Below are 19795 nucleotides of genomic sequence, written 5' to 3'. Positions count from 1 at the left end.
TCAACAAGATATGCCTAATCAGAGCTTCAGTGAAATTTTCCTTGGATTTCTGTAATACCCATCTCAGCCTGTATTTCCGAGCATCATGGAATGTCCCCTGGAGCAAGTTACCAAAGTCCAGGGGGCGTGGGTAGTTAATCGTCTGTATTTGAGGAATTTGTTTTCTGATGACAGATGAAGGACAGATTTCACGTGTGCATGTTCAAACACATGCCTATAGAGGTGGACAAGTACTCAGAGTTGCTTATGTGACTTTTTGGTTTATTAGTGTTGTATGTCATTCTCTCCTTGGAGACTAGGGCTGTCCTGTCTGTCTCACACTTATCACAGTGCCCTACACACTGATAATGGTTAGAAAATGCTGCCAAATGAATTATATGCTATAATTATAAAGGACTAGATTCCACAAACTTGAATTCCTTCATAGTAGCTTGTGTCATTCACTGTATTTATGGAATACCCTTATGAAAAAAGCAAAAAGTCTAAGCCAACAAAATTTTAGCCATATCCTGGAACAATAATTAGAGCTGTGACTAATTATAACAGCTCTGTCTTCGGAGGCAGTTGGCAGCCCTGACATACATATGAACTTATGGCAGGCTATTCATCTTTTCTTGGGAGAACTAGGGAGAAATAAGGTGGATGGGGTGGCCAAAAACCACTTTGGAAAGGCCTGTTGGAACAAGTACTTCTTGCCCAAACATCTGAACAGAAGGCCCTTTGCTGAGTTAGGCCACATGGTCCATCCAGTGCCCACATCATCCTTTTGCAGCCTCTTGGGATGGCATAGAAAGTTCATATTCCTCCTGTTTGTATGTAAGGAGGTTGGACATTGGGAAATCAGGCTGCCCCTGGGAGTTGGAACATCAAAGGCAAGTCCAGGAACCACGTACTGCACAATGAGCCAGGCCCCCCTGCCTGTCAGTTTGTCTCTGGACTTCCATGGAATACAGGTATTGTAGACACACAAACTCTTCACACAATGCAATTTACTCACCTTTACCTGTGGGAGAATTCTATGTATGTGAATTCAGACATGCTGAAAATACAGAAAGATCATATATAGTAATGTTCTTGTCAGGGCACTTTGTTTACACAAATTCATTATAAAAATTTAGAATTGCAAAGTGTAATTCAGTTAATTGAGCACCTGCAAAAACAAGTTTTGGTCATGGTTATTCACTGATTATGGAGGCTGAAGCAGTTAACTTTTCATTTATGTTTTATATACCAGGTGCCGCAGGCATGGATCATTTCATGAAAGAGGATGACCCTGCAGGGCCTCCTTATTTTGCAGATGAGGAAACTGAGGCTCAGAGAAGTTAAGAAATGAGCTCAGAGAGGTTAAGGAGCTTGAGACTCCACAGCCAGTAATGGTTGATGCCAGGATTTGAGCTGAGGTCTCCATCACCATATCATGCTGCCTCCCAATAGGATCCTTTAATTGCATTTTAATAGAAGGAATTTTATTAAAATTTTAGGTAGATATACTTCCGTAGCCTTGGCTAACCCCTTCCAACTGAGAGCCAGTGACTTGCTCAAAGTCAGAGTGCATCTCTGGGGAAGGCACCCACAGCCCCGTGATTCCTGACTGCCCCGTCTTGGTGCCCTGGATCTTCAGGAGCGCACAGAGAGAAATGAGGTGCAGGGGGTCACTGCCAGCAGGTTTGGAAAGACAGATGGTTTCCTCTGGAGCAACAAACAGATTAGCTAAGCAGGTGACCCAGCAGGGCAGCCCCAGAGCTGAGCGCAGAAGGCTGAAAAGAGGATTTAGTCAGCTCGGTGAACTGATTCACCCAAAGAAAAGTAAGACAGTTTGTGGCATGAGCTTGTCAACCCCTTTACCCCTTGCCAGTTGATGATGATTTGATACGTTGGTATGTTTCCAGGCCACTATCAGGGATCTGAAATTCATGGCTAGACAGGGAAGAGCATTTGAGCCTGCCCGTGCACTTGCACTGCCAGGACTGGCAAGCAATGCCAAGGTTTGCCTGATCACTTGTCCCCATCCTTGATGGGGACAAGAAAACTAAAGGAATTTTTCTTTTGATGGCAAAAGAAAACTAAAGGAAGACTGATACATTCCATATCAGATACCCATGTTGCACTCTAAATTACTCTCCTCAGATACTTTAAACCCTTCACAGCTGGAGTTTTCCATTTTCTAAGCACTTGTAATATTTGGAAAGAAAAACCATAACCAATCTCAAAACAACCATGATTCACTCCCCCACAAAAAATGAAAAATTAATCTTAATTTTAAAATATTTTGTTCTTATACATTACAGTACACTTGGAATTTCGTTCAACTTTCTCTTTTACACGGTATTACTGGGTGAACAAAAGGCTATCTGGCTCTAAGGGTATCTTCAAAGACGGGACTTTTACCTTATACCAGTGGTTATCAGCCCTGACTGTACGTCAGAACCACCTACAGTGCTTGTACAGACCAGTCTACTCCAGACCAGTTGAATTTGAATCTCTGAGTGTGGGACTCAGGCATCAGTATCCCGAAGTGATGACAGTGTGCAGCCACAGTTGCGAACCAGTGGCTTACAATGAACTAGAGAGGGGCCTTGTCCTGGTCTACTCCACCTGTGAGCCCTGCGGAGTGCATGTTCTCCACAAGGCTAGTCTCCGGGCAAGCTGTCTTTGGTTTTTGTGGTGACTTTCCCTGATCTCTGGATCTCTCTAAATTCAATCTTTGTTCTGGTGATTATTTTTATTCTGTTGCGCTTTTACCGAGTTTCAGACTCTGTTTAGAAGTTTTATTTTAAATTAAACAATGAAAGTTTTACTGCAACTGAAAATTTCATGAGCTTCCACCCAGTGGAGTAGAGTGCATGCTCCTGAGGAGGCTCTTTGGGGTTCGGGCTGATATCACAAGACAATATCCTTAACAACCAAGTAGAATAACAGGGCTTAGAGCCGAAAGAATACCAGAGACATGTCCTCAAGAGTGGAGTCCTCACCTGAGGGAGATGTTATTTAACATTCTTTGGGAGGCATTTTTCTAGTGCAGCTGAGGGTTTGCTACCCATACAAATTGTGGCTCATCCATCCTGCACTCCTGGAGACACGCTTATCATGTAAACCCTGGCAATGAGAATATCCACAGTGTCCTATATATTTATAGCAGGCATTTTCCCAAGCGGGATTCCAAGTACATCTACAGTTATTAAGAAAGTCACACACCTTCTCTCCTTTCAGGGGGAATTTGTGGGAAGAAAAGATTAATATACCTGTATACCAAGAAAGACACATGTAAAATTTTTTCAGCCCTTCAGGATTGTTGTTATGAATATGCTCTAGACCAGTCTGTTTTGAAACTGTGTTGCAGCCCTCAGCTGCACAACTTGTTCTTAATATCAACTCTCTTGTAGCACCTTGGGGGCAGCAAGGAGACCTGTAGAAGCAAAACAAGGCAATGGCTGTTGGGAGCTGACCCAGTGACAAATGCTAATACCCTGGGCCAAATGTCCTAGCATCCAAAGGAACTGGATGGCACAGCTTAAATTGGGATGGGTTGGCCAGACCAGAACACCAAACTTTTTTCAGGCAGTTGCCTGGGAATTCCTGGCAATTTGAGAAAAATTGAGATTTTTCTCAACTTCAGGGCCATTCAAGGTTCAGCCTGTTGATGGAAATCTCTGTGACAGCTTCAGTCTGGTAGTGACTGTTCTTCCCTACAGTAATGTGTAGATTTCACAAAAGCATGTGTAACAGCTTTATTGAGATGTGATTCACATACCACAAAATTCATCCATTTGAAGTATACAAGTCAGTGGTTTTTAGTATATTCAAAGTTGCACAACCATCACCATGATCAATTTTAGAACATTTTCATCACCGCAGAAAGAAACCCCATACCTATAGCTGTGACTCCCCATTTTCCCCCAACCCACTCTTCCCTAGCCCTAGCCAATCATCAGTCTACTTTCTGTCTCTGTGGATGAAATTTATATTCACGACTGGCCTCTTTCACTTAGCGTAATGTTTGCAAGGTTCATCCATGTTGTAGCATAAGAGAGTACTTCCTTCCTTTTTAATGCCAAATAATGTTCCATTATATGGATATACTACATTTTATTTATCCATTCATTTGTAGGTGAACATTTGGGTCATCCCCACTTTTTTGCTCTTGGGAATGATGTTGCTATGAACATTCATATGCCAGTTTTTGTGTGGCCATGTGTTTTCATTCCTCTTGTATATATACTTAGAAGTGGAATGGCTGGGTCATATGGTGACTCTGTTTGAACTTTTTGAGGAATTACCTAGTCTTTTTCCGAAGTGGCTGAACCATTGTGCATTATTACCACCAGCAAGGTATAAGGGTTCTAATTTTGCCACATTCTTGTAAACGCTTGTTTTTTTCTGTCGTTTTGATTATAGCCATCCTAGTGGGTATGAGTGGTGTAAGAGACACCTTTTATACATAAAAGCAACCAGATCTAGATTAGAAGGCTAACTTTGACCTAGTTACCCTTTAAGGAAGGTTAAGACAGTGGGGAGGCAGGGATGGACATGGACCTTAGGCCAGTCCTCTGTATCTAAACTCAATTCTCTGTGGATTGAGAACCAGTTTAGCCCTTTGCTGACTTTACAGTGCTTGTAAGAGATGGGTTTCACTGGGCAATGAGGTTTAGATAGCCAGGGGCTAATTCAGAGCATCTGGAGCTCTGGGTAAGAATCCTGTCTCTCACTGCTCCCTGTGGCCCTCCGTGAGCTGCAATGGAAGAGAATGACCTCCAGATGGACAAGAGTAATGTGCCTTGCCTTTTGTGGTACCTCATAGAGTCCTTTCACACAGTAGGTGGAGGTTGATTTTTTTAACATCAAAAACACAGACCTTCTTAGTGCTAAGCCAGCCAGACTTTTGTTAGCCTGATTCTTCTTGACAAACCTGATGCTGCTTATCATACCTCCTCTTTGAAACTTCATCTTTAGTCTTCTTTTTTCATGCAAAATATAGGCCTCTGTGACAAGTAGATATTTGCACTTGGGTGTTTTATGAGTACTTGAAAGCCATGATGTCCAAAACTCAATTAGTTGCCCTCCCTTTCTCTTTTCTTTTTTTTCTTTGAGACGGAGTCTCACTCTTGTTGCCCAGGCTGGAGTGCAGTGGTGCAATCTCGGTTCACTGTAACCTCCGCCTTCTGGGTTCAAGCGATTCTCCTGCCTCAGCCTCCTAAGTAGCTGAGATTACAGGCACCTGCCACTACACACAGCTGTTTTTTTGTTTTGTTTTGTTTTGCTTTTGTTTTTGTTTTGTATTTTAGTAGGGATGGGGTTTCACCATGTTGGTCAGGCTGGTCTCGCACTCCTGACCTCAGGTGATCCGCCCACCTCAGCCTCCCAAAGTGCTGGGATTACAGGCATGAGCCACCGCGCCTGGCGCTGCCTTCCCTTTCTCTTAAACTAATTTACCTTCCCAGTTCCTCCATTCTCAGTAACTGAGGCTCAAATCCTCCCTCTTGCCTACACATAGGAAATGTGACCTTGATTAGGTTATCTATTTGAAATAAATTCAGGACTTTGCTCAGGTCCTCCAAAATAGAAGATCCCTGTGAATATTAAAATATATTCTTTTATTTTTTTTTTTTTTTTGAGGCAGCGTCTCACTCTGTCACCCAAGTTGGAGTGCAGTGGCATGATCTCGGCTCACTGCAACCTCCGCTTCCCAGGTTCAAGCAGTTCTCTGCCTCAGCCTCCCGAGTAGCTGGGATTACAGGTACCCGCCACCATGCCCAGCTAATTTTTTTTGTATTTTTAGTAGAGATGGGGTTTCACCATCTTGGCCAGGCTGGTCTTGAACTCCTGACCTCGTGATCCACAGGCCTCGGCCTCCCAAAGCGCTGGGATTACAGGCATGAGCCACCGTGCCCGGCCAAATATTAAAATCTATTCTAAGATATTACCCTTTTTCTTGAGGTTCTGGCTTGGCGTATGCTCTAGACTTATATAATCAGGCACAGCCAACTCAGGCACTTGGCCTCCCCCCCTTCAACCAACTCAGTGTGTCATAGTCTTGAATCCTCTTGAAGACCTTCCTTGCCTACCTTATCATGAATCACCAGTAAGCACCTATGTTTTTTCCAAAGGACTTGGTTTGAGGTTCTGTTAGATATTCCTGTTGACTAGATGCTCATCTGTTTCAGTAATCTCACTTGAATGTGGAAGCACCCTTTGTTTCCTGGCAGCCTAATTTCTCTGCACAGTTACAGTGGTTAGATGTGTATTGATGAGCATTACTCTCTAACTGCTTGTGTCAAAGCACTTGGGGAGGCTCATCAATCTTGTGCGTTTTTAATTGACATCAATAATGTGTTTGCATTTATCAATATTTCCTAATTGCCGAGTTATCACAGTGGAACTTCTATAATAAATCATGCCCACAGATAACTTCAGAGGTTACAGCTTAACATTCCCATCAATATTTTGATGTATTATAAATTGTTTTTATGAGAATTTTTTCCTGTGAGAAAGGAGGAGCTGTACAGCAAGAGACAAAATAATTGAGTCACTGTCACCATATACAGTTATGTTAAAGAACCAAATCATTCCAATGGAAATAGAAAAAAGCTATTTCCCAAGCTGATACAATTCATTCCCATAAAGTTTGGCATCATCATCTAGATTAATGCAAATATGTTTCCCCTGAGAGTGGTGTGCTGTGCCCAGCTCCTCTGAGGAGAGGCATCTGGATGGTCGGACAGTGAGCACTCTTAGGAGGAAGGCACTGTACCAACCTGCTTTTCAGAAGAGGAAACTGTGAGGAAGCTTTGTGAGCTGCAGTTACTTGCCCAGAGTCAAACTGCTTTTGCAGAGCTGGAACTCAACTCAGGGCCGTCTGAGTCCATGTTTGGACTCTTGACCTCTTAGGGACAAGCTTAAACCCAAAGGAGGATGAGGCCTGGATGTTAGAAGGCATGAATCTCCATCATCTGTTAAAGCAGGTAGAGGCAGTAGGGTGTTGGGCTTGGAAAAGCAATGGTTGTGAAGGCTCCAGGACCTGCACTCCTGTACCTGCAAGACAGTCACATGAGGGAGAGTTAGACATGATATCTGCGCCAGATGATGGGGACTGGAAAGGCAGAGGGAGTCCACTGCCCTGGGCAGAGGCAGTGCTGTGGGGTCGGAGCCACATTGCCCCAGCGTCTTTGAGTGACTCTTACCACTCTTTGTCCCAGTTTCCTCAGCTCTGAGATGGGAATGTGGGAGCACCTCACGTACGGGGTCATTAGGAGGATTCACAAACTAATACGTGACAAGTGCTTATGATGATGCTTGGGGCATACTAAGTGCAATATAAGGGTTTGCTGTTACTTTGTTATAAAGCCAGACTTTCAGTTGGTGTGAGGAAGTTTTTTTCTAAGAAATCATTCAATATTTATTCATTAATTCTGGGGATACAGTGATAGATAAGACAGATATAGTACCTGCCCCTGCCCTCATGCAGCTTACAATCTATGTTAGAAAGGAAATTGCTGTTTGCCTCAGGCGAATAGCTGTTGAGCACCTGAAGGAGCCATTTCTGAGACCGTTGACGCCACCCTTTTCCTGTCATTGAAGATACCCAAGCAGACACTGAGGTCCTTGTGAGAAGGGCTTCATACTGTGGGGGTACTTGGTTTTGTTTTGTTTTGATGAGACAGGGCCTCTCACTTTGTCACCCAGGTTGGAGTGCAGTGGCGCTATCTTGGCTCACTGCAACCTCTGCCTCCCAGGTTCAAGAGATTCTCCTGCCTCAGCCTCCTGAGTAGCTGGGACTACAGGCGCATGCCACCATGGCAGGCTAATTGTCGGGGGTTTTTTTTGTTTTGTTTCTGTTTTTTTGTAGAGATGGGGTTTCACCATGTTGGCCAGGCTGGTCTCAAACTCCTAACCTCAAGTGATCACCTGCCTCAGCCTCCCAAAGTGCTGAGATTATAGGCGTGAGCCACCTTACCCGGCCTGATACTGTGGGGTTTTGTAATGTCCTTAACATCCCTCTGCAAGGGAAGGTTAATTAAATGCAACCAATGATAATAACATCAATATGTACATTGCTTTACTTTAAAACTACCTGGCACCCTCCAGGTCTCCAGGGTGAGGTGAGTAAACTTCAAGATTTTGCAGGGCCGTCCTGTGAGCTGCAAGAATGAAAGGTAGGACTTCTACTTAGAATTTTCATTTGTCTATTGCGTGTATTTTAATAAGCACAATTTAGTGGTACAGGAACACATATGCATAATTTTTAAATAAATGTATGTACATCAAGCCTTTATATGTAACAGTTTCTTGCTAATGACGTAAACAGTTTTAAAAGTTTAAAGTCTACCACTGTAGGTTTTACCAAAATACCTGAACTCTGTAAAGCCAGAAGCTATTATAGTAATGAAACCGTGTTTCCATAGCTGGGTGCAGTGGCTCACACCTGGAGTCCCAGCTACCCAGGAGGCTGAGGTGGGAGGATCACTTGAGCCCAGGAGTTTGAGGCTGCAGTGAGCTATGATCGTGCCACTGCACTCCAGCCTGGACAACAGAGTGAGACCCTACCCATAAAATAAAATAAAATTCACAGTGTTTCTATATTTTCCTAATTTTCTGATTTAGCCATTTATGGTTAATTTTCAAAGGTAGTATTTTTCCAAAGACGCTTTCACTTCTACTGGAGAGCTTAAAAAAGAATCATGAAATACTTGATGTTTTTATAGGACTTAACAATGCTATTGCATTTAACCCTCCTGCTAGCCCATGAGGTAGGTCTTATGTCCCACCTCGAAGAAGAGGGAACTAAGCATTTCAGAAGGTATGCCCAGTTCTGGTTGCACCTCATCATTTTGCCAGAGAAGAGAAATTACAGACTTAGGAACAGTAAAGCTGGTGCTCATTACCAGCCGCACACCAGGGTATGCCTGTTCACACGGGTCACAGGGGATGCTGGGAGGGACTGTGGCCATTTGTTCTTACTAGTGCCACCCTCTGCTCTTACCCAAAGACAGCACCCTTCAAATATGTATCCTTCAACAAGATTTATTAGGAAACTACAGTTGGCCAAACCTTCAGGAGCTTTCAGTTTATAAGAAGAGGTAACGTATCTTTTCTAATCCCCAAATGGAGAGTATGAAGCTGACTGTTAATTAGTGGCAAACTTTAATTTGGAGGGTAGTCTCCATGTTTGTCCTCTGTCTCTCTCTTTCTCATTCTCTTCCCCCCACCCCCCACCCCCCCACACACACCCTGTTGGTTCTGTTTCTCTGGAGAACCCTGCCTAATACAAGATCTAAACCTTTGAAATCAGACCTGGCCTACATAACATGCCTTTTTAACAATCATATATTTCTTTTAAAGCAGCTGAAATTAAGCATGAACCATTAATTTTGATCATCCGTTTTATTAAAATTTGGGAAATTTTAAGTACCTAGGTGCTATATGTCCTTTTTCTGAGTTTCTCTTAATTCCTAACGAAATCATATCCATAGTATGCTCCTTTCTAAGTCACTGTCAGTCCTGGCTGTGTCATGCTTTCCAAGGGCTTTTACTGATGGATTCTCAGTTTCAGCCTAGGAAGGTTGTCAGGATCTCTGGCTTTCTTTCTTTGGCTGTTCATCTATCTCAGCCATCAACATGGTCTCTTGATAACTTAGATTGTTGGTTAATTAGAGAACAGCTTTAGTTTGCCCTTTTAGCACTTCTGATTAACTAGGACAGTCTGCTTTACTATCCCTCTGACTTCTCTAAGATTCCCTGCTGCCTCATTTTCAAAGACCAAAACAGGAAGACAGAAACACAACACACAGAATCCCTCAGCTGAGTATGAAATTTCTGGCCGTCCTTCACTGCTCTGTCTGAGGATTATTAGATGCTTTGGGAAGAGTCAGAAAGAACCCTGCTTTCTATTACATCCAGTTTCTTCAACTGGATGGCTAGCAAGCTACAATTTGAAATCGTCTTCAGAAATACTGCTCTTAACAAAGCTAAGGCGGGTTTTTTTTGTTTTCTGGGTTTTTTTTAAATCACATATAGTACATAGAGGTGCTAAAAATAGAGCTTACAGTTACTTCTATTTCTTCACTCATAGGAGAAGAAAGCCCTGTAACCCCAAGGGTTGTTTCCTTGTTGTTACTTTTGTTGTTTGTCATGTCAGCCCTCTCTTCTTGTTTAAGGAATCTTGCATTTTGAGGCCTTGTCCTGTAGGGCTGTGTGCCTGTTACCTCTGCCTACTGAACTGAAATCCAAGAGTAAGCTCTTAGGCCCAAATGCACTTTGTTTTGTGTTTTTGAGACAGAGCCTCACACTGTCACCCAGGCTGGAGTACAGTGGCGTGATCTTGGCTCACTACAATCTCTGCCTCCTGGGTTCAAGCCATTCTCCTGCCTCAGCCTCCCGAGTAGCTGGGATTACAGGCATGCACCACCATGCCTGGCTAATTTTTGTATTTTTAGTAGAGATGGGGTTTTGCCACGTTGGCCAAGCTGGTCTCAAACTCCTGACTTCAGGTGATCCGCCCGCCTCGGCCTCCCAAAGTCCTGGGATTACAGGCGCGGGCCACCGCGCCAGGCCCTAAATGCGCTTTGGATACAACGGAATACACAGCCTGTTGTGGATTTGGTGCCTTTTAACCATGCGCAGATTCAGAAGTTAGATCTCATCATGGAAGAGGACAGCAGCAACAGCCCCATAGAGGTGCAGTCCCCTGTGGATGGTGCCCCTCACAGGCATTCTGTCCTGTGCTAATGAGCACAGTGGGGGACTCAAAGGCCTAACTGTCCCAATGCTATGGTAGTGATTAGGACCTCAGAACGGTTTTCGTTAAATTAAAAAAAGTCAATTTTTCCTGACAGAGCCTTACTACATGTTTCTTTGGGGGGACTGAGTAAGGGGAGGGGTGCTTCCTCAGAGCACATTCAGGAAGCATATTAACACAGCTCCTGCAGTGTGTACTGTCCTCTTCCTGCTCTCCAGGCGAGGACATTATGTACTGGCCTCCTGCCTTGCCCCCAGCCGTTCTCCACCCACACAGGGTCCCTCCACCACCCTACCCCACGCCATCTTCAGTCAGAAGTAGCAGCACTTTAAATGTCATTCACAAAGTCCTGTGGGGAACAGCCCCAGGATGCTCAGCAGAGGAAACACAAACTTTATATTGCTGAAAAGGTGGATTATAAGCCCACTGCCTTTTCTGATGTACTCTTCGTTTTCAAATTTCCTTCATTGTCCTATAATATATTTTATAACTTTTTAAATCCAGAATCCATGCGAGCATCAAGCATTGCATGCATTAGCTCTCCTGCATTTTTTTTAACTTTTATGACATTGATGTATTGAGTCCAGAATGTTCTCCAGTCTTAATCTGTCAGATTGTTTCTGTAAGGTTACATTCAGAATAAGCACTTTTGGCAGGAAAACTACGTAAGTAATATGGCATTCTTCTCAGTGCACCACATCAGGAGGCCCATAATGTCAATTGTACCATTATTGGTTCATGCTGAGTTTGATCATTTGTTAGAGTAGAATTGACCAGATGTTTACACTGTAAACATACTGTTTATCTTTGTAATTAATATATCTGTTGCCCAACAACCTTTCACTCAGTGGTTTTCAGACCCATTAATGTGCCTTGCCCGAATCAGTTGTTACATTAGTGGTTGCAATATGGTGATTTTTCTAATTCTCTGATCACCAAGATGTCTTCTTAATAACACACTAGGGCCCGTTTTAATGAGAGTAAGTCCTAAATTACAAACAGATAAATTTGTCACTAATCTATCTCAGTTCTCATTCCTAGTTTCACAAACTCATGACCTTAGCTCAAGACAGTGAAAATACTCTCTTACAACACATTTTCAGGCCTTATCTTTGAGTCACATACTTCTCAGAATGGCGTGTAGCTCTTATTTCCACTCAGAGACATGGGGTCAGTCTGGCATCAAAAGGACTTCAGATTGCTTCCCTGAGCTGCCTGTGACAATCATCCACCCTGCCTGGACCGCTGACATGGACAAAAATGGAGACCTATGTTCTGTTTCTAGTCTTTTGGGGATCGTAACCTCTTTTTACCAAATGCATCGTGAACTTTTCTCATGTGACCCCATTCTCTCTTGACTCATGTTGTTTTAATAGCTTCCAGTATTTCATTGTATAGCTTATCATTTGTTTATTGTTTCCCCCAAATGTTGAATATTTACTTGGTCCCTAATTTTTTTTTCTATTACAATGTTGCCATAAATATCTTCATGTACATCCGTGATTTTCTCTTAGGAAAAATTCTTATTAAAATAACTAGATCAAATAATGTATATGCTCTTATGCTCTTAAGGCACATGAGGCAAGTTTTTAATACAGTGCCTTTAGCTGATAAAAACTTTTCACCCTTTCCCCAGAAATAGGTATGTATAAACACAGAGACAAAGTTTTGCATAACATATCTGGAAGTTCCTGAAGCCACGGGCTCAGGTTCAGAAACTTTAGTTTGTAAAATTGAAATCTGAAAATTCCCAAGATTGTATTATCTAAGAAATTCTCTCAGGCTTTCTCTGACCCCAGCATTCCACAGTTCCAGACACTATATTTAGCATCAGCCTTATGACAACACATGAGTAATGCATTGCACAATGGTGTTAACAACGGCAGAGTTACTAGACGATAGGAACTTTTCAGCTCCATTATAATTTCATGGGACTGCTGTCATATATGGGATGTGTTATTTTGTGGCACATGACTGGTTTTTGGAATTCAGAGTTTTGAGTCACATGAGAGATAGTCAAGTTATCACGCTCTGCATGCATGCATGTGTGTGTCCCTCCTGTGTATATTAGGGGGAAATGATTTTAATTAAATAAATATCATTTAATTGAATATTTAATGCCAGAGCCTATTAGAACAGATACAGTGTTACTACAGAATACCAAGTGAATTTTTTTCTAAATGGGCTTTTTCCTAAGCAGCGTTACATTGTGCTAAAATACATCCATCCATCTATCTATATATCAGGAGAGCATTTAGAAGTCACTGCTACTTAAAAATGTTGAGCATTCTCAGTTTGAGCCAAATTGGTTTTTAAATTAAAAAAAAAAAGCCTCAAGGAAATCAAATGCTTTGAGTCTATTAAGGAATTTACTGAGACTCCAGTAGTATCTACTCTGTGTACTTAGCGTAATACTTTATTATTCCAAAATCAACTCAGAACTGATTCCAAGAAAATCCTAGGAAAAAATTAAAGTGAGGAGGAAATAATCCCTTTGTGTGGTGTTTGAGGCAAATTAGAAAGCAGGAGTCTCTGAACTCAAATCTGGTTCTGTCATTAAATCACTAAAGGACTTGGGAAAATTAGATAAATTCTTTTTGTTCTATCTATTAAATGGAGACAACAGTATCAGCCTACTTTTCTAGACCAGGAAAAGAATTCTTTGCGTCAGATCAACCTCTGTTATATAAAGATTTCTTGAACACAGTAGTACTACAGGGAAAACCCTGGATTGGGGAGAACAGTGATTCGATTCATAGATTAGGTGAAGCATGTACTGATTTTTTTAGACAGGTGATTTAGCCACCTTTGTGTGTTTTACTTTTTTGCTTTTTGAACTCTTATCACTCTCATGGCTAGCATTGTAGACAAATTTAAAAGCTCTTAAAGTCATGCTCATCGACAAAATGGAGTTATTAGTAGCTCTTAGTTTTCCTGTCCTAGGCACCATGTGGAATAATGTAGAGCTTCATGGTGCCTTGCGGCTGGAATTTCAGTCACCCGAAATGCATGTCAGAGCACCAGGACTAGTGGCTTACTGGCCTTCAGACAGCTGTGCTGGAGCAGCGTAAACTCTTGAAGTCACAGATCTGCTTTCAAATCCTAGGCTAAGCACTAACCTTAGGCTAAGCACTAACCTTAGGCTCACCACTAACCTTAGGCTAAGCACTAACCTTAGGCTCACCACTAACCTTAGGCTAAGCACTAACCTTAGGCTCACCACTAACCTTAGGCTAAGCACTAACCTTAGGCTCACCACTAACCTTAGGCTAAGCACTAACCTTAGGCTCACCACTAACCTTAGGCTAAGCACTAACCTTAGGCTAAGCACTAACCTTAGGCTCACCACTAACCTTAGGCTCACCACTAACCTTAGGCTCACCACTAACCTTAGGCCAAGCACTAACCTTAGGCTCACCACTAACCTTAGGCTAAGCACTAACCTTAGGCTCACCACTAACCTTAGGCTCACCACTAACCTTAGGCTCACCACTAACCTTAGGCTAAGCACTAACCTTAGGCTCACCACTAACCTTAGGCTCACCACTAACCTTAGGCTAAGCACTAACCTTAGGCTCACCACTAACCTTAGGCTCACCACTAACCTTAGGCTCACCACTAACCTTAGGCTCACCACTAACCTTAGGCTCACCACTAACCTTAGGCTCACCACTAACCTTAGGCTCACCACTAACCTTAGGCTCACCACTAACCTTAGGCTCACCACTAACCTTAGGCTCACCACTAACCTTAGGCTCACCACTAACCTTAGGCTAAGCACTAACCTTAGGCTCACCACTAACCTTAGGCTAAGCACTAACCTTAGGCTCACCACTAACCTTAGGCTAAGCACTAACCTTAGGCTAAGCACTAACCTTAGGCTCACCACTAACCTTAGGCTCACCACTAACCTTAGGCTAAGCACTAACCTTAGGCTCACCACTAACCTTAGGCTCACCACTAACCTTAGGCTCACCACTAACCTTAGGCTAAGCACTAACCTTAGGCTAACCACTAACCTTAGGCTCACCACTAACCTTAGGCTCACCACTAACCTTAGGCTAAGCACTTAATTTCTCCAAAACAAATAAAACTGGGGCTGTTGTGAAATTGAGATGTGATAATAGTGTTTTATAATCTAAAAACAAGATGTTAGCAAGAGGCAAATATTAATAACAATTGTATGTAATACGGTACGGGAAAACAGCAAGACAAGGGGTCCTATTAATATTGATAGTTGGGCCAGGCACCGTGGGAGCCACATGCAGTGGCTCACAGCTGTAATCACAGCACTTTGGGAGGCTGAGACAAGCAGATCGCTTGAGCCCAGGAGTTTGAGACCAGCCTGGGCAACATGGTGAAACCCCTGTCTCTACAAAAAAATATAAAAATTAGCATGGTGACATGCACATGTAGTCCCAGCTACTTGCGAGGCTGAGGTGAGAGGATTCCTTGAGCCCAGGAGGTCAAGGCTGCAGTGAGCCATGATTGCACCACTGCACTCCAGCCTGGGTGACAGGACAAGACCCTGTCTCAGAAAATATATCATCATAATAGTAGGTCATGTTTATTAAGTTCTTACTGGGTACCAAGCTCTACACAAAATGTTTAATGCACTGTCTCATTTAATCCTCCAACAGTGCTATAAGATGAGGAAACAAGTTTAGAGAGGTTAACTTACCCATTGTCACTCACTATAAGTAAAGGAGCCAAGTTTCACACCCAGATCACTCAGACTAAGATCCGAAGCTCTTAATCAGTACTTGATAGGATTATTATGATCAGTGTTAGTATTTGTTAAAAATAAGAGGAACAAAAACACAACCAATAATCCCCTTCTTTTATCTTCCCTTGATTTTACAACTTAGGTAACTTAATCTTTCTGAAATTTGTATTTACTTACCATTTTTTAATCAAAATAATGCGTTCCCTCTCTTTTTTTTTTCTTCTGAGGGTGAGTCTTGCTCTGCCACCTAGGCTGGAGTGCAGTGGTGTGATCTCATGGCACTTCTGGTGCTCAAGCAATCCTCCCACCTCAGCCTCCTAGGTAGCTGGCACCTCATGCCATAGGCACATGCCACCACTCCCAGCTAATTTTTGTTTGTTTGTTTGTTCATTTGTTTGTTTTTGGTAGACATGGGTTTTCATCATGTTTCCCAGGCTGGTCTCAAACTCCTGGGCCTCAAGTAGTCCTCCCACCTCAGCCTCCCAAAGTGCTGGGATTACAGGTGTGAGCCACCATGCGTGGCCAATGCATTCTAAAGATTAGAAATTTAGACAAAAAAACTTCAAAGGCAACAGGAAAGTTTTTCTCCTCTCCCTTTCTTCTGACTGCAAAATCTCACTTCCCACATAAAGATTCTTAGGTAGCCTTCCAGAAATTTCCCGTGCATTTAGAGAGATTGTGTGAGTGTGTACCCTTTTTTGTTGGTTTAACACAAATGAGATTATACTATAAATACTCCCTTACAGCTTCTTTTTTTTTCCACTAACACAATATATATTGTACATAATTCCATATTGGAACATAAAAACCTGTCTTTTATTTTTATTTATTTATTTTTATTGTACTTTAAGTTCTAGGGTACATGTGCACAACGTGCAGGTTTGATACATAGGTATACATGTGCTTTGTTGGTTTGCTGCACCAATCAACTCATCATTTACATTGGGTATTTCTCCTAATGCTATCCCTCCCCCAGCCCCCAACCCCCCGACAGGCCCCGGGGTGTGATGTTCCCCTGCCCTGTGTCCAGGTGTTCTCATTTTTCAGTTCCCACCTGTGAGTGAGAACATGCGGTGTTTGGTTTTCTGTCGTTGTGATAGTTTGCTGAGAACTGTCTTTTATTTTTAATGGTCAAATACTCCACAGTGTGGACATGCTGTAATCTATCTAATTAGCCACTTAATGATGGACGTTTACATTGATTTCAGCTTTATGCCATTATGAGCAGTGCTGTAGTGAACAAGCTGATATGTGTGTCTTTGTGAAGGACAAAGGCCTTGAGGTAGGAGGGCCGAGTCACTGGGTATGAACATTTAAAATGTGGACTGAACAACTTACTGTCCCAGCCAGCCTGTCTTCACCCTGATTCTTCAGCCCTGAGAAGATCACATATTTTCACCTTTATCAACACAGAACATGAAAGGTAGTATCGCCTCTGTTAGGGGTCATGTTAAGAATATTTTGTGCTATTAGCATGTGCATTTCTTTTCTATATTATTCATTCACCATTCTATTGTTTCTTAGATTTGTTACAAGTACAGTTCCTCGTTTGTCATTTATTTTGGGGCCCCATTTACTATTCTTTTATAGACAATTTTTTTTTTTTTTGAGATGGACTCTCACTCTGTCGCCCAGGCTGGAGTGCATTGGAACGATCTCAGCTCACTACAACCTCTGCCTCCCTGGTTCAAGCAATTCTCCTGCCTCAGCCTCCTGAGTAGCTGGGATTATAGGTGCACGCCACCACGCCTGGCTAATTTTTGTATTCTTAGTAGAGATGTGATTTCACTGTATTAGTCAGGCTGGTCTCGAAGTCCTGACCTCAAGTGATCCACCTGCCTCAGCCTCCCAAAGTGCTGGGATTACAGGTGTGAGCCACTGCTCCTAGCAGACAATTATAATTTTTATGTAGTTACATTTCACTGCATTGTCTTTGAATTTTGTGTCATGCTGAATTCCCACTCCAAGACAATAAAAATTCTCTTGCATTTCCTTCTGGTGCTTTTGTAGATTTTTTAAATGTTTAGTTTTTGAAGTAATTTGAATTTATTTTGGTATAAGAAAGGAGATGGGAGTTCAATTTAACCTTCTCCAAAATGATAACTTTCTCCTGTCCTAGTATCATTTATGGAATAAGGAGACATTTTTGTCTTAGTCCAACACACCAGAACGCAAGGCCAGAACACCCTCAATTCCCTGCATTTTGCTTCCAAAGGAAACATCCATCCTTTTGCTGAAGTGACTGGTCTGCTTTGCTCCGAGTTACCACGTTTTCCTCTGTGATGCTAGTAAGCCTGCTCCTTCAGCTGTCTGCTCTCCTAAACCTCCCCTTCTTCCTCTCCACATAGCATCTCCCCAGTCCAGAAAGAAGCCTTTGGCTTCCTGGCTTTCAAGTCACGTTTCTGCCCAGCTCTTTCCCCTTCTCCTCTATCTGCAGGGTCATTTGTACTCATAAGCTTCACTGCCTCCCCTTAACACCTCAACCCCCTGGCATCCAAGCAGTAACCCCCCATGCTGCACTGAACCAGCTCCTGCACAGATACCCAGGGTTCCAGGCATGGCAAAAACATGTGCGTGCCTTTGTCCAGTTTGACCTGTCCAAAGCATCTGACCATTCTGGCTGGCCACTCCAGGAGGCTCTCCCAGCCCTCCTCACTCCTGCCTCCCCTTCTGCTGGCCCTGGCCCAGTCTCGTCTGCTGGCCCTCCCCCTCTGTCCCTCTAAAACTCAGGCACTGCCCAAGCTTTCATTATTGGTCCCTCTCTTTCCCTGTGATCACATCCATCGCCATGACACACCTGTCTCCTGCAAGGATGACTCTGAAGTCTGTCTCCTGTCCTGACATCTCACTTAAGTGTGGTGGTTCAGAGCACAGGTGTTGAAACCGGACAAGCCTGGGTTCAGATCTCTGCCACTAACCAGCTGACCCTGAGCAAGCCACTTAGTATTCCTCAGCCTCCTTGTGGGCTTGTCTCTCCTCCTGGACTGTGGGGTTGCTTAGGCAGAGACTAGATATTAGATTAGATTTTACCATATTGAATGCCCACTTGGTGTCAGGTGTTACACTGTGCGCTTGATGCAGCCCATCTCGGATGAAGTAGGTGTGTGTTTGTATTCCCTTTATATCTCAACTCAGAGCTATTTGAATCCAAAACCCATTTCTTCCCAAGATTTGTTGGTATGTCTACAGAAGCTTATGCTCTAGCAGAAGACAAGCCATGTCCTCCTGGGAAGATGTCCTTTCCAGCCGTCTTAACTGCCTGTGCTCTTTCCGCTGGCTTAGCCAGCTTTCTGTCTTTCCTTAGCATGAGCACAGGGCAGATGCTTGGTCATTGTTTAGTCAGTGAAGGACACAGTATCCTCATTCATTCGTTCACCCATTCATTCATTGGACACATATTTATCCTTGTCTTTGTGCCAGACTTTCACCCAGGTATTGGGATTCATGGTAACAAGGGGCAGACTCGACCCTCGAGGAGCTAGGTAGGAGAGTATCGTGATGCAGCAAAGTAAGTACAGGGGCTGGGGAAGACAAAGGGCAAGGAGGAAGGGACTTCAGTGCGTCAATGACAAGCAGGGCATAAGGAAGGGACTTCAGTGCATAAGTGACTAGAAGCAGAGAAAGCAAGAGGTAGCAACCTCGTGCGACCCTGACCCTGTGCTTGGGCTTGCGCGGGGGAAGGGGCCCTTCCAAGTGTAATCAGAGGTGGATGAGGATATGTTCTTCCACTGCTCCCTCTTTTCTCTACTGATATCTGCAAGGACCGTCTGCTCATTTACCACCGTCTCAGAGTGCCTGGAGATCAGGGACTGTCTTTTCACCACCGTCTCAGAGTGCCTGGAGATCAGGGACTGTCTTTTTACCACCGTCTCAAGAGTGCCTGGAGATCAGGGACTGTCTTTTTACCACCCTCTCAGAGTGCCTGGAGATCAGGGACTGTCTTTTTACCACCCTCTCAGAGTGCCTGGAGATCAGGGACTGTCTTTTTACCACCCTCTCAGAGTGCCTGGAGATCAGGGACTGTCTTTTTACCACCCTCTCAGAGTGCCTGGAGATCAGGGACTGTCTTTTTACCACTGTCTCAGAGTGCCTGGAGATCAGGGACTGTCTTTTTACCACCGTCTCAAGAGTGCCTGGAGATCAGGGACTGTCTTTTTACCACCCTCTCAGAGTGCCTGGAGATCAGGGACTGTCTTTTTACCACCCTCTCAGAGTGCCTGGAGATCAGGGACTGTCTTTTTACCACCCTCTCAGAGTGCCTGGAGATCAGGGACTGTCTTTTTACCACCCTCTCAGAGTGCCTGGAGATCAGGGACTGTCTTTTTACCACTGTCTCA

General features: G+C 43.4%; 1 protein-coding gene across 8 annotated transcripts in view; it reads left to right on the top strand.

The window, feature by feature from the left end:
- Window positions 1–19795, top strand: part of LYRM4 (LYR motif containing 4) — a 232408-nt gene that overhangs the window by 57405 nt on the left and 155208 nt on the right. The window contains exon 3 of one of the 8 annotated variants that reach the window (XM_063812066.1): window positions 17070–17451. The exons of the other annotated variants lie outside the window; for them this stretch is intronic. Coding sequence (XP_063668136.1) covers window positions 17070–17255 — 186 coding nt within the window. The 3' untranslated portion in view covers window positions 17256–17451. Of the gene's footprint in view, window positions 1–17069; window positions 17452–19795 lie in introns of those variants that run through there. 8 annotated transcript variants of the gene reach the window in all.

The sequence above is a fragment of the Pan troglodytes genome, chromosome 5, assembly GCF_028858775.2.
Source record: "Pan troglodytes isolate AG18354 chromosome 5, NHGRI_mPanTro3-v2.0_pri, whole genome shotgun sequence".
Lineage (NCBI taxonomy): Eukaryota > Metazoa > Chordata > Mammalia > Primates > Hominidae > Pan > Pan troglodytes.
Note: the sequence above shows the minus strand (reverse complement) of the source record. Positions and strands in the feature narration are given on the sequence as shown.